The sequence below is a fragment of the Heloderma suspectum genome, chromosome 5, assembly GCF_057233095.1.
Source record: "Heloderma suspectum isolate Gila_16-S chromosome 5, 16-S_ref, whole genome shotgun sequence".
Classification (NCBI taxonomy): Eukaryota; Metazoa; Chordata; class Lepidosauria; order Squamata; family Helodermatidae; genus Heloderma; species Heloderma suspectum.
Window position 1 is genome coordinate 203649158 of NC_139462.1, and position 15532 is coordinate 203664689.

At 42.1% G+C, this 15532-nt stretch overlaps 1 protein-coding gene across 2 annotated transcripts in view; it reads left to right on the forward strand.

Moving 5' to 3' along the window:
- MYO3A (myosin IIIA) overlaps positions 1 to 15532 on the forward strand; it is a 133387-nt gene that overhangs the window by 83140 nt on the left and 34715 nt on the right. The window contains exons 18-25 of one of the 2 annotated variants that reach the window (XM_084860485.1): positions 1069 to 1228; positions 5187 to 5340; positions 6111 to 6199; positions 6670 to 6799; positions 9118 to 9197; positions 9336 to 9377; positions 9991 to 10068; positions 14036 to 14241. In XM_084860485.1, the coding sequence (XP_084716611.1) occupies positions 1069 to 1228; positions 5187 to 5340; positions 6111 to 6199; positions 6670 to 6799; positions 9118 to 9197; positions 9336 to 9377; positions 9991 to 10068; positions 14036 to 14241 (939 nt within the window). The remainder of the gene's footprint in view (positions 1 to 1068; positions 1229 to 5186; positions 5341 to 6110; positions 6200 to 6669; positions 6800 to 9117; positions 9198 to 9335; positions 9378 to 9990; positions 10069 to 14035; positions 14242 to 15532) is intronic. The other variant, XM_084860484.1, reaches the window with a different exon arrangement.

Genomic DNA, 15532 nt, shown 5'->3' on the forward strand with positions numbered 1-15532 from the left:
TGATTGTATGGTTTTACTTTTCTTTCTTTTTTTTACTATACTTTACTTTTAACTTTTTTACTGCACATTACTTTTCACTTTTTTTTACTTTACTCTATTTTGTATTAAAAACTGGTTTTTATGTTTATTTATTGTAAGCTGCCCAGAGAACTTTTATGTTATGTGGCAGCATACAAATGCCATAAAATATACATAAATTGCTACAAATTCACACGCACACACCAGTGGACTTGAACATGTTGCCCTACTTTTGTACATGGCCCAGATCATGACTTGCTGTGTCCTAGTTTACTCCACTTCTAAAAGACATTCAGGATAATGTTGAGCATTCCAGTGTGGTCACATGTCATGTGATTCACCCAGGCTGTAGGATACATTCAAATCCACTGAAAAGTAAATACCTATTGATTTGGCCATGTAAAAAATGGTTGTGTGACTCAGCTTTAGCTCTAAGTTTAAACATACGGTGGCTGTCAGCTTTTCATTTTCCCACTCAGAGATTTATGTGGAACTTTCTGCCACAGAACAGTAACACCTGGGGCAAAAAATAAGGTAACAGCTTTATCATTGTTGCTATCTGAATTCGAGAGAAAACCCATTGACTTCATTTCTGTTTAAAACTTTCTGTCATGAATGTTAAATACCTGGGTTTCATGCTAACCTTTGCTTTCTAGGCTAATGCCAGTCCTGCAGTGCAGGGGCCTTTGGGATAAGTTGCTGTATGGCAGTATGTTTGTGTAAATTCAGATTTGCAAGGCAAATTTACCATGGGATATGCAAATACTTGTGTGGTATAGGAACTCTCTGCCCAGAAGCAAGGACCACTCATCCTACAGCTGCTTTCCTTTCAGAAGCAATAGCTTGCATTTAGACATTTGGCCTCTGACTAACTCTTCTTAGAGCACAGGATGTTAGGATCTGTCAGTCTCCCAAACCATCTGATGTAACTCCCAACTGTGTTAACCCAGGCATATTAGTTACATTCTTGAAGTAGCTGTGGAGTTGAAGCTGATGAGAAATAACTAAAGGAGGGTGATAAAATGTAACACACATATTGTGCCTTTTCAGTGGAAGTGATGAAGGACTGAACATTGGGATTCTTGACATCTTCGGTTTTGAAAACTTCAAAAAGAATTCTTTTGAACAGCTCTGTATCAACATTGCCAATGAGCAGATCCAATTCTACTTCAATCAGCATGTCTTTGCATGGGAGCAGGTGGGCATTATAGTGTGTGCGTGCATGTGAATTTTGTTTCATGCTGCTTTTATTTATTTTATGCCACTTACAAAAACAAAGCAGATTTTCCATTTTAAAAGAGCATAAAAGCAAAACACTGGAAGTGCTCCTTCTCCCTTATCAGTCTGGGTAATTGGATGAGCTGCTCCTGGTGGTTCTGCATGGACCTGTAGTCTATTTATAGTCCACTTGGAGAAGAGTTTTTAGTGTACTGGCTCCCTCTCTGTGGAACTCCCTGCCAGTTGATGTCAGGCAAGTGCCAATGTTGCTTTGTTTCTGGCATCTGGTAAAGACATCTTTATTTAAACAAACTTTTCCTAACTGACCAGCCATGGTTTTATTGGTAATTTTTTTTAAACAAACAAACAAACAAACATTATTTTAAATATTTTTATTCATTTCTTCTTTACTGTTCATTGCTCAGGAATCTTTTTTTAGATACAGAGCAGTTTATAAATGTTGTAAATAACTAAATAAATATAACTAAAATGACAGCATCAAATTGCCTGTTTACATTAGCTTCTACATAGCCCACCACTCCAAAAGCCAGATGAAAATATGCACCATTCAGCTTTGCGAAGCTGAGCAAGGAAGTGGAACTCCCTGCAGTGGTATTCAAATGGACAAGGTTCACATGTTGCAAAGAGAGCAGGATTGCACCCGTCAGTCCCATATTCCACCACTGATGAGCCCTGCTGGCTATGCATTCAGCAAGTGTGAGAAAGAGCCTTACCCACATACTGAGATACACACGTAGGGCTCCTTTTCATGTTCACTGAACACACTGCCAGTATGGTATGTAACTAGTGAACATGGGGGGAGGGGAGCTGACAGGCAAGACCTACTCAACCCGTGAACACCCCTAATTACGGGGAATACCATTCTATTCATAAGAGCCTGTGATGCAAATGCAGTGTTGTGGTGGTGAAAGAGAGGGAGTGCCAGTGTGGTATTTCTGAACACATCACATTTTATCTAAGAAAGATAACCCACAAGTTCTTTTGGAGAGGCAAGCCTTCCCCCCACCCCAAACACCCCAGCCAAGAGACAATAAAATGCTCTGTTTATATATGTTCCATGTACAGTTGTTTGATTGCCATCTGCAATTTACATGTCCATCTGAAAATGCATCAGGCTTCCCATTTACAGTATCCAGGCAACAGAACACAGTGATAATAGGTTTGATGCAAATCCAGTGTTGTTTTGATGAGGAATAAGGTTTACTGTGTAATTTATGGCTCAATGGCAAAAAAAAGTTGTGTTTTTTTTAAATGAATACCTTACAGAGCAGTTCTGAAAGAAAAGAAAAGAAACCTGTGATGTTCTTGATAATTTGCCGGCAAACCTAATAACAACAGATTTTCAAAGGGGGCATGGGGGGGGGGAAATAGCCATTTTATTTTAATTTCATCTAGGAAGTTTACTGCCTAATTCAAAAGGTGAGGAATTTAATCTGACTGTACAAGATCATTTGATTTTTTTGTAAGATGGGTGAAAAATGAGATGGTGCCATTATCAAAACATGATGAACTTGAAGGGTCAGCGGGCAGACTTCAGGGGCTTTTTGAAAGGCTGAAAAATGGATATTTATCCATTTAAAATGCCAAAGGGGTATTTGTTTGGGATAATATTCCTCATTGGGAGGAAAGAACAAATGTTACAGAAGCCTATGGCTATAGGTCCCAATCCAGTGGACCTCCTTTCTTTCTAGGTATAGCGTACTAGGACCTGCAGCAAAACGTTGCAGTGCGTATCCTAACAGGAGTGTTCCTTTCCAGGGCCCCAACCAGCCTGAAAGAGGAGCTTGTCAGGTGTATTTGGGGTGGGAGTGGGAGGAAAAGAGGCACCCTTGCTTCTTTGCCACCTTCCTGAAATCCTCCCCCACTGTGCTATATAATGCTCTTACCATTATAGATTCTGGGTGGGCTGTCAGTTCCAAACCCATATGTTTTGTATTGCCATACAGCAGGATACCTTTTTCCTTTTCAACTCTGCAGAAACTGCCCTGTATAATGCAAGGAGTAGCAGGGGGCGGGGGGGGGGGAGAACCTCATAGCGTGTGCCAAGCACCCTGGCCATTTCAAAAGTAGTTTGTGTGTGTGTGGCAGAGGGTAGTTCCATACTGTGCGAGGAAGCAAGACAAACAGTTTTCACCTGGGAAAACTTATTTTGTACTGCCAAATAAAATCATCATTAGGCTTTCCCCTTCAGACTGCACTATATTCTAAAATAAATGCAGTATGAAGAAGTGACTTCACTTGATGCTAAGTGTGTAGTTTGCTTTAAAGGCTGCAAATAACCTTTAAAAAGTGCTTAACCCATGTAATATTATAACTGAGAGAAGGGAAGAATCAACCTGGATGGCATACCTAGTCGCACCAGTGATGAAAGGCACTCCTTGTCACAGAGGCAAGCTGGCTTCCAGTGACAAAGCTGGATCCAGGGGAAATGCAACCCCATCCAAAAAGCACTGGACACACCCCTCTGAACACATAAACTACTCAACAGAACCTCTGTCTTGTCAGAACTGAGAAAATACCATGCAAACAGTGTAGTCAGTCCTTTCATTTGACTTTCCCTCTGGTGTATCAATATAAGGAGCTACTGCACGGTGTAAGACCAGTGACCCATCCAGTTCAATATTGGGATATTTATTTGTGTGTTTGTTTATAAGTATTTATGAACAGGTGACAGATATTATACAAAGCATAAAACATGAAAATATAAAAACAATACACAGGATATATTATCCTCTCTACATATCTGTCAGAAATGGATCGTCCTTTCCCTTCGCAATCAACACCACAATAGACAAAGCTTCAGGCTAATATGACTTTATTTTGCTAGAGACTAGCCTCTCTACAAATGCAGGTTTAAGGAAAGTCTGAGACTGCCCCAGGCCCTGGACAACTAATCAACAATGTCTAAGTAGAGGAGATGAACCAAAGGGTAGAGAAGCTGGCAGCAATTTGGGTATGAACCTCATTCCCATGCTTGCTGTGCAGAGATGTCCCTCCCTTAGGGTGGCTCCCTCCTACGTTGGCTTCCAAGAGTGGCTATCCAGGCAGAGTCTGAGCCCGGTATTGATTTTTGAGATGCTGAGTTACTTAGGTCCCAACCAAACCAGATTCATGGATGCCAAAGTGAGACAAAACTACCAGTGGATCAGTTTAATAGTTTATGGATTACACAAAGGTAATAAGTGGAGGCAGAAAGAATATACAAAGAAAGCTCACACGTCCCTTCAGCAGATCAGAGCAGTCCTCTGTCACAGCTGATTGTGTGCTGGAGTCCCCACAGCACACGAGACGCCACTCTGTGGACCAACAGATTCTCCATGCTGGTAGCATGCATATTCCCCCTTGGAGCAAGACCAAATTGCTCTGCTCATAGCACAAGCTTATATCGTTCCCTTCCTCTTTCCCAGTGATGCTTGAAGCATCACAGGCTGGGAAATCAATCATTCCCTGAGAACAGGGCTCCAATGTTCAACCATGGGAGGGAGAGTTTCTCAGCTCCTCCTTGAGAATTAAGGCATAACACCCTTATCTTTAGAAGGCTGAGGTAGATTTGCACAGGCCTTGCAGCTGTAAAGTTCTTTGACATATAGAGCTGTACTTGCTTGGTACCAATTAAGGCGTGTGAGAGGCCTACTTGAAACTGCTCATTATACAAGGGGCCTCCTTTTGTTAGCTAAAGCCTGCTAAAATCTACTCACTACGTTCAGCTACACAGGTCTCTATGCATTCAAACAGCATATAGAACACTGTGTCAGTTCACCTCTTTGCCAGTTCTTCAGGTGTCAACCCACTAAAAACACACTTTTTTCCCATCCCACCGCTGTCCAGGTTCCCCCAACCTGCACAGAATTAGGCTGAGGGCTGCATACATGGAAGTACCTCTCTTTATAAAATAGTACAGCAAGGCAAATTTTTTACATCTGTTACAGAATGAATACCTCTACGAAGGTGTCGATGCACGAGTCATTGAGTATGAGGACAACAGGCCCCTGTTGGATATGTTCCTGCAAAAACCAATGGGATTATTGTCCCTGCTTGATGAGGAAAGCCGGTTTCCCCGAGCCACTGATCAGACACTTGTGGGTAAGCAAGCGGCAGCTTGTATTTAAAGGGTTATTGGCAATCAGTGTGTGACATTTCTTGTTTTAGTTATTTGCTTATGTGTTCTTTGTGAAAATATTCAGGTTTCAAAGCAGGGGTGCAGAACCATGGGTCAGATGACATCCATGGGGGGGACCCTGCCCACTGACATAATCTCCTCACTCCTTTTTCTTTTTTTCTCCACACTAAGAGAGAGGCACAGAGTTCTATGCCTCCTCCCAACAGCAGCTCTTCCTCCTGGTAGTAGCCAAGTCTCTGGCTTCGAGTGGTCCCCGCCAGCCAATCTCAGATCCTCCTCCCCCTGGGAGGCTCCATGGGGTGCAATGGGGAGCCTGACAGGCTGGATTAGGCCCACAGCCTGGGAGTTCTGCGCCCCTGTTTCAAAGGGTGCGAGTGGCACTTCTGCAGCTGATATTTTCTACCCATGAAAAGTGCTCACTTAGAAGAAAGATCAAGCAGAGCCAGAAAACACGGATCTGTCTTGCTCCACTTTACCCAAAGTAGTGGGAAATTCAGAGCATCCTTTCCAGAGTCCATTTCCTTCAGACCACCATCATCTTATGGGAAGTTTAAAAAAAAAAAGTTAAAACTTAAAACTGTTTACGTTTTTATGAAAACATCTCTATATGTTTGCATATTTGCAGACTGAGAAAGAATAGATGGAAAGAAGCAACACTTGACATAAAGAATACATGCCTCTAGTAAGCAGAAATTGGTAAATTTATGTTATTTCCTGTATGTTTCCCTTACAGAAAAATTTGAAGACAACCTGAAATCAAAATATTTCTGGAGACCAAAAAGAATAGACTTGACGTTTGGGATTTACCATTATGCAGGGAAGGTAAAAGAACTGAATGATGCTTCTTACTAATATTACTTCCTAACAATGTGAGTAAGAACTAAGTAATGGCAATATATTGCAAAAGTCCAAAGATTTAGTGACATTTGGAATAATTAAAGTTAATTGCTCTATAGCACAGTAAATAAAATAAAAAACTTCCTCCAGTATCATAGACAAAATTAACAGCCATGATGTACTTTTTAAGGCATTCATAAGTGATGCAGTCACTAAAACAAAATAATAAGACAATGAAGCTGGAGACTGTCTGAAGTTTCTCCAACTCTTTTTCAACTTTCCTTTTACGCACTAACAGCCCAGTCATATATGCATTTACATTTTTTGGAGAGGAAGTATGTTTATGATTTCTGGGCAAGTAATTTCCTAATGCACAGAAGCAAAAGCATTTGATAAGCAGTAAACATAAGAAAAAAAATGTTGTATAATTTTCACTGCCCTTTTTTAAAACACAGGTTCTTTATAATGCAAGTGGGTTCTTAGCCAAAAACAGAGACACTTTACCAGCTGACATTGTACTGCTCTTGCGATCCTCCGAAAACTATCTTACTAGACAGCTGGTAATCCACCCTCTTACAAAAACAGGTAATATGTTTCACAGTAGTCCTGCTGGGTTTGTCAGGTCCAGTGTTTATTGCTGCCTACCTCAGAGAGGACCACTGGATTAGCATCTTTCACCCTCCCCCTTACCATGGATTTAGAGGGAAGCAAGCATCCACCATGTTATTGACCACCATAGGAAGGGAGTAGCATAATGCAGGGTATATGGCTGGCATGTTGTCCTCATCCAGAAGCCAGCAATGTAGCAGTGAATTCTAAATGTACTACCCTCCGTGAACCCTTTGCACATTGATCAGTCCGCAGCAGAATCCCAGTGCCTCTGCCATTGCCCCCTTGCGTGTTTCAGAGGATAGGAACGTAGAAAGCTGCCTTATTCACAGTCAAACCATTGGTCCATCCAGCTCAGTCTATGCCAGGCTTTCCCATGCTGGTGCTTTCCAAATGTTGTGCTGCAATTCCCATCAGCCCCACCCAGCGTGGCCAGTGGTCTCGGATGATGAGAGTTATAATCCAAAATGTCTGGAGGGCATCAGGCTGGGGAAGGCTGGTTTACAATGACCGGCAGTGGCTCTCCAGGGTTTCAGACAGGAATCTTTTCCCAGCCCTACATGGAGATGCTGGGGATTGAACCTAGGACCTTTTCTGAAGCACATTCGAGGATGCACTTCAGTACTGGGTGCTAGAGCAGTCTGTTAAACCTCACCACTGCCCTGCATGAATTGAAAATCCACACAGCCCATGAGGATTTCCTCTTCTTTTTGTTGGCCCTGTTCCTGTGCCTTTAACTGTTAACATTTAACAGCCGCCTGACATGCAGAAATTTAGCAGGTGAAGCATTTCCTAGCATGGGGATGAAACGATGCAAAAAGCTTTATTTGCTTAATATCTGGTAAAATAATATAAGATGGCAACCCTACGCCCAAACTCCTGTGTAGCCATATGCTTCAGGGGATATTGGCCAGAGTGATGAAAACAGGGCTTGAAAGAAAGAAGATCAGGGCCCAGTTGCATCCCGTGCTTTCCAAGGAGGGATCGGTGAACTCACCTCCATCTGCACTGTGCGCCACTCGCCAGACCCCCACCAGCTGCTTGACCCTGCTCACCGCGTGGTCTGTAAGCACCCTGGCAAGCAGTGCCCAGGGTTCTGCTCCTCCACCAAGCCGCCATTCTGCACAAAATGGCAGCTCGGCCTTTTATGTAAATAGTGGCTGTAAAGAGGCCCACTTACGCAATATTACAGGTATACATGGTCCAGGAGGCTGAGGAGGTGGTAGTAATCCTCCGAGCTCGAGCCCCCAACTGGACTCCACCAACATCTCTATTCCCAAGCATGTCCAGTTTGTGATACATTTGTATAATCCACAAACAACATATAAATAAACCAACCATGTTTAATATTTCTTGCTGTTCACCCAAATATGATATAAGAACCATCTAAAAATGTGATTTGTCCTTAATGCATAAGGACCTTTGTCAGTTATTTCAGTTATTGCATTTGCCGGTTATTTCAGTAACCAGCATATAATTAATTTTGCTTTTTCCAAGTGCCCAACTGCAAGATTAATTTGTATTTAAATTACATTTTGATGCTACTTCTGGAATTGTAATGAGGAAGCTGCTTTATGGAAGGCCCTTGGGATAAGAATCCTTTTAGGTTAGGAGCTTTCAAACTCTGGTTGAGTTGTTCTAATCTGGTACTTTGAATCCCACAAAAATTGCATAGTAACTGGGCCAGGCCCTGCCAGTCCACACTGCACTGAGTGAATTGCAAGGTGTCTTGCTCTACCCAGAAAAATACTGGGCAAAAGCCTGTTTGACTGTATCAGGAGACAGCAGCAATTCCCCATTCTTCAGCCCTCTCCTTCTGGCACCTTTGCATGTTCCTCTGGGTAACTTTCCTCCATTCAAACTTCAGGAACCCTTTCACCTCAAAGGAGGCCATTATAAGATTTTATGTGGGAGGGAATGTTCATAAAGCTGAATATTTTAGGTGTACACTTAAAAATGTAAATAGTGATGGTGGCAAACATACATATAATACTGATACACTCACCAGGAAATCATGATTGGTTTCAGTACCCTCCTTAACGTAAACTTAGTGGCAAACTCTGGTTGGCCATTTGTCTAACTGGGGGCAGTGCACAACAAGTTGCACAAGCATAATGTGCAACTGCTTACACAATTGTGCTTGTGCAAACAACTGTAATTGCATTCTCCTCTTGTGCATAGTTCAGAACCTAGTTTCCACAAGCGCGATGTCATTTGCACTAGCGGAATGACAAAGCTGGACACTGCCCAGAGAGAGTGGCCCTTTTTAGCTGGGTGTTTTTCTCTTCTCTTAGGTAATTTGGCACACACTAAAAGCAAGAGTGCAATAAACTACCAGACATGGACTCCACAGAAACCAGTCAGCCAAACGAAGGTAAGGAACCCCATGGCAGCGGTCTAACCCACATATTAAAGTAGACAAAGGGAATATTGTTGTTGTTACTAAAAAAAAGTAAGCAAGTAACCCCTTCCTCGATTTCTCTCCCTCTCTCCTATTTTCTTTTCGGTTTAGCTGGATATCTTTGTGTTGTGCAATTCGTATTCCTTCCGTGAGGTAAAAACCTACATTTCCCGTCTTTCTGACTATAGTTTTATAACTCCTTCAGGGAAAACTCAATTAATTCTCGACAGTCACTGTCTGTAGCTTTCATCGCTAAGCATACTTACTTGTAAGTATGTTCCATTGACTTCACAAGAGTCTTACTTCCAAGTAAATGTGTTCTGGATTGGTATGTTAGTTTAAAAAGAGAAACGACAGCATTTTGTCAAGCTCTGTTAATGTAATAACAAATTATTATTATTATTATTATTATTATTATTATGGGATGTTAAATCCTGATATTTAAGACAGAAAGAAGAGAAATCTGCATAAGCCATTTTTATTTACAATGTCATTTGTGACAAATATCTCAGTTATGTTCAGTTATCAAACTGTGTCCAGTACGTGTGTGTCTTCATGTGTGTATACAGTGTGATAAAGTATTGTAATGTAACTGGTGTAACAATCTCTGACTCCCCTAATGATTCCTCAATAGCATCTGCAGCTTAGAATGAGCATGTTCCATTTATTAAGTGTGTTCTTTAAAAGGACACTTTCCTGAGCAGGTACAATAAGCTTCAGATGCTGTGCAGTTAAGAAATCCCATTTTATTTCTTAATGCATATAGAATGAGCCAGAGGATTCCACACATCATCCGAGAGAAACAACCAATATGAAAACGCAGACAGTTGCTTCATATTTCAGAGTAAGGCCTTGGTTTTTTAATACATTTATTTATGCATTAGTAGTAATCAGTTTACTGATTCCTCCCTCATCTCACTAAATGCAGCTATTCTGCTTCTTCTTAGGCAGGGGTAGGCAACATGTTGCCCACTAGCACCAATGTGCCCCCAAACACCTTCCTTGGTGCTCACCGAGACATCCTACTTCCTCCTGGCCCCAATTTTCATTTAAAAAATACTTTTATATTTTGTTACTGGAAGCCGGGAGCCTCTAGCTGCTGCTATCTTAATTTCCCATGAATGCCTCTGGGCTCATCATTTGTCCTTTTTGAATAGCCATGCCCACCCATGGCAGCCATTTTATGTTTGTGCCCAGGACAGTTTCTCAAATTTCCAAGTGGGCCCACGGACCCAAAGGGTTGTCAACCCCAGTTCTTAGTGATAATGTATTTAACTTAAAATCTGAAAGCTTTTAGGGGTCCATTAAAACTTCTAAACAGGGGTGGGCAACTTCTAAACAAGGGTGGGCAGTCTTTTCTTCTTCTTCTGTCGAGGGTTGCATTTCCTCGTGGGTAATCTCTCAGGGATCACATGTCAGCAGTGGATGGGGCTGAAACCAGTGGAGGGGAGCACCAGAGCCAAGAGTGGGTCGATCACCCTTTTCTCTTTGTGCCACTCTCTTTTCTCTCTATTTCTGCCACCCCTTTTTCTCTCACTCTATCTTCCTTCCCACCCAGCAGGCTGCCAGGGAAGGGACAGATGGTTCTTGCCAGAGGTCTGATCACACACAGAGGGCCGCATGAAATTAGGTTGAGGCAATGGAGGCTGGTGGCTCCGATGTCAGTGAGGCAGTGAATCCACTCCGGGTTTCAGTCAGAATCCTGGAGCACCTTGGATAGCTCCATTTGAGTTCTGGCTGGTTCTGACTGAAACCCAGATTCACTGCCCCACTGACATCGGAGCCACCAGCCTCCACTGGTGCTGAGGGCTGCATGTCGCCCTAGGGCCACAGGTTGCGCACCTCTGTTCTAAAGGATGTGAGGCTTGAGGAAAAACCCTTTAAGACACCCTATTTTAAAGCTACTGAAGTGGATACCTTACCACTTGCCAGGTATTTGAATGTAGAGATATCAGATCCAGCTCTTTGGGGAGGGCGGGTTACATCCCAGGTGAACATACAGGGCCAGGGCCAGGTACCACCCTGGTGCCCCCCCCAAAGGTAAGCTTACCAGAGATTGGAGAGGTGAGTGGCCCATGGTGGGGATGGGTGGCAGCAGTGACAGGCAGCAGCACAACTCCAGCTCCCCAGTAGTCCCACAGGTGAGCACTGAGAAAAGACACGCCAGTGGAGGTGTCTGCAGCAGCTGCTGCCATCTTCATTTCCTCAGAACATCTCTGGGTCCTAACGTGGTGTATGCTTAGAGGCGTTCAGGTCAACTTAGATGGTGGTGGCTGCACTCACCTTGCCTGGTGCTTGTTCTCTAAGCACTGTGCTCTACAACACTGTAGGATGCTGATGTTAGTTGCAGTCAACCTTCATCCACCTGACCATGCCATGTGCTGCTGCCAGGCATATAAACATGAGTAGCTGACCAATACTGAATCAGACAATTGGCCCATCTAGCCTTGTATTGTCTACTCTGACTGGCAAAACCTGGCTTTGTAAGGTCTAAGGCAGTGGCCTTTCCTGGCCTTGTTCCTTGAAAAATTTTCAGACGCCAGGGATTAAACCTTTCCGACAGGCCCAGCAGAGCTAACGTCTCTTTAACACTGCAAGATGGAACACTTTCCATGTTGGAAATGTCAAATAAACACTGTCTTCTAGCCAAGGCGAAAACTGTGGGCAGGTTTCTATGCTTTTTTCCCATGGCTACTATGCCCCTGTGTGAGGTTTTGATCCCAGTCATGTTGACAACTTTCCCTTCCCTCACAGGAGCTAAACTGAAAACTGTTTAGATCCCTGACCAACTGAACATGTTGTGCCACTATACCAGCTCAGCTAACTGAGAATCAGAGGTTTCACTGCCACAAGGAAAATACAATAGTATGGGTGATATTGCTTGAATTGGTTTATATGAGTTGCAGAAATCAATGGCACAGAAAGAAGTCCAGCTGTGTTTAGTTAATTATGTTTCATGTTCATAATGTCACTTTAGGGGTGTTCCTGTCAAATCTTTGATCAGGCATGTTGTCCAAGCTAGTTGGAATTCATTGTTATGTCATTGATAGTATTTTAGTTCTATGGTCCCACTGAAATAGTAATTGCACATGCAAGGAGCGCATTAAGATGGTTTTGGAATTTACATTTGAATAATGCACTATCCAGTTTTACATTATTGCTGTTATTTTCCTTTGAGTCACCCTGATGCTTGCACAATTAGCTTCTCTGTTTTCAATAAGAATCTGCATTTAGAGACACTCTGCAGAAAACCTGTCAGAACATCATTTTCTGCCACAACTGCCATTAACAATTTCATGCCAATAGGCAATTACATTTCCACCTGCTCATTAGGGGTGTGGAATTGGCAGGAGGCATGGAATAGGTGCTGTTTTCAATGTGCCATTTTAACCGAAAGGCTGTGACAAAAGAGCATTGACAATGCTGAGCATTAAAGGCCATAATATGATCTATATGGCTTTGGGCATAAGAGTGATTAGCCAAGAAACAGTTTGTAAAAAGGACAGTTTGGAAGCTAACCAGACAACATCACAATTATCCATAGGAAATGTAGGTCGTAAACAACAAGAACCACTTCCAGGAGATCGTTGAGAATCTCCAAAGCACTTTACAGCATTTACCTTTACAGAGTTCAGCATTGTTTTGTAAAGTTCTAAAGCAACCCTAGGATTCACAACCTTATCTGTCAGAAAATGAATAAGCTCAGTGACTCTGGATAAGTAAGAGCTTATAAACAACTTATTTGAAGAAGCCTCTTCTAATATTATGTATTTGTTGGATAAATTTATATCCCGCACCTTTTCTATCACTAGGGTTCCCAAGGCAGCAAACCTTACTTATGGAGTCCAGAATTATCCATAAACTGCAGCTTAAGCCAGTGACCAATAATGGAATTATGTGCCCTTGTCATACTGAAATGAGCCCCTAAATTCGGCCTGTAGTTAAACAGAAGAGCTATTGGGAAGGACACCTAGAAGAAAACTAAGGATCTTATTTTGTATAATTTCAAGAACCTCTAAAGCACAATTCCCCTCCATTTTGGTCCTAAAGTAAAGGTGTCCCCAACTAGTCATGTCCGACTCTAGGGGGTGGTGCTCATCTCCATTTCTAGGCCGAAGAGCCAGCGCTGTCCGAAGACGCTTCCATGGTCATGTGGCCGGCATGAGTGAATACCGAGGTGACCCGAGCGCTGTTTTGGTCCTACCATTACTTGTATTTTCAAAGCAAGAAAGATCATATTACACAAATGTAAACAAGAGTTTCCTATTATTCTAGCATTCCCCAATGTAGATTAATAATTTTAATTTCACGTACAGACTCCACAAATTGAGAAACCTTGCCAAATCCCCTTTTTGAAAGGATTCTTTCATCCCAATGTACAGATTTCAGTTAGTATTTTGGCCAGCTTTGCTTTTATAATATATCACCAGCTAAAGCTTAAGCGTTTCCCTCTTTTCATTCTGGTATTGTTTCAGCATTGTCAGTATTAGGTTGTGACAATAAAGAACTCTTTTTCCTAGTGTCAGTAGAATAGGTCACTGCATTCAGCATGAGAATACAGCAACTAGACTAGCTGCTACATCCTGTATATGGTCTGAGCATACATTTTAAATCAGATGCCTTTGCAGATACCTCCAATATTGTGTAATTTCCAACACAAACTGTAGGGAGTCCCACAATCTCATTAGGTCAGTACAAAAAATTCAGATAGGTTTGCAATAATACAAACTTTCCAAAGCTCTTACTTGCAAGGAAGGAGATATAAATGTAACATAAAAATTCCAAATGTTTCTTTCCATATTTCCTTTCAGTATTCGCTAATGGATTTATTATCTAAAATGGTAGTTGGCCAACCTCACTTTGTCCGTTGCATTAAGCCAAACAATGATCGACAGGCAAACAAGTATGACAAAGAAAAGGTGTTGGTACAGCTGCGATACACTGGAATTCTGGAAACGGCACGGATCCGGAGGCAGGGTTATTCTCATCGTATTCTTTTTGCTCAATTCATCAAGCGGTATGCCCTTTACAAGTGCTGTTTTGGTAGGCCTTGTCCATAAGGGACTTCCCCCCACCCCCCTCTCTCAGTTTGGTACCAAACGAGGTTCTGTTGCATACAAACATGTGCAACAGAATTTTTCTATAATGATCTTTCTATACTGTATTATTGTACATTTGACAACTGCTAGCTGAGTATGCAAACTGACTCCACTGAGAAGTGTTATATTTTGTGTAATGCAAACGTTCTGTCTGTGGTGTTAAAATTATATATCTATATGAATTGCTGTTCTCTGGTGATTTTAAATGGGTATCCTAGGGAACATGCATGTATGATATTGTTAACATTCAGTTCTGCTGAAATGTTTTTTTTTTAATATTATTCTGTTGTACGTATTTTACAGTTTTTAAGATTGTCTTTGAAGAGTCAGTTGACTGAAAAAACAACAACAAAGCTGGGGACATTTTACACTGATATACATTGGAGTAAAGGGCCAATCGGTATTTTCAATAAAAGCACCAGTTCAAAAGGCCGCTGAAGCATTGCATGTGTGAATGCTCCCCATGTCGAAAACTTGCTTCCTGCGCAGAACCAGTATGTCAGGAAGAAGATTTGTTGCCTTTCTGGTCTGGTACTGTTAAACAACAAAGAGTCTTGTGGCTCCTTAAACACCAGCACACATTATTAGTTTTCTTTGTACACAATGTTTTGTTCCGATGTCGGCGAGCATTCAGACATGCCATTCTTCATGTACATTCTGAAATGGTGCAATCCCAAGAGGGCTGTACCATATGGTTTTTCTGACTGTGTGGATCAGCGTGAATAAATTAAATTAGGGTAATGTAGTGGTGAGAGTGACAGACTGGGAGCTGGGAGATCCGGGTTCTAGTCCCCACTTGGCCATGGAAGTTCACTGGGTGACCTTGGGCCAGTCAAAGACTCTCAGCCCAACTTACCTCACAGGGTTGTTGTTGTGAGGATAAAATGTAGAGGAGGAGGATAATGTAAGCCGCCTTGGGTTCCTTGCAAGAGGAAAAAAGGCGGGATATAAATGCAATAAATAAATAAATATGCATGTTTAGACAGCCTTGGCGGCTGGGGAATGCTGAGGGTTGCAGGACTTTTTTCTGTCTAAACATACATAGGATTGCACCCTTAAAGACTTGGATGCTTTGTGGCAATTTTTATCTCAGCTGCTTTTCTATGCAGCCATGCCTGTGGTTAGCCTTTTAGCTTGGTGTTTAAATGTCATACATACAAATTCACAGTGGCTGTGACAGCATTACACTTCAGTTTGTACAGAAAATCA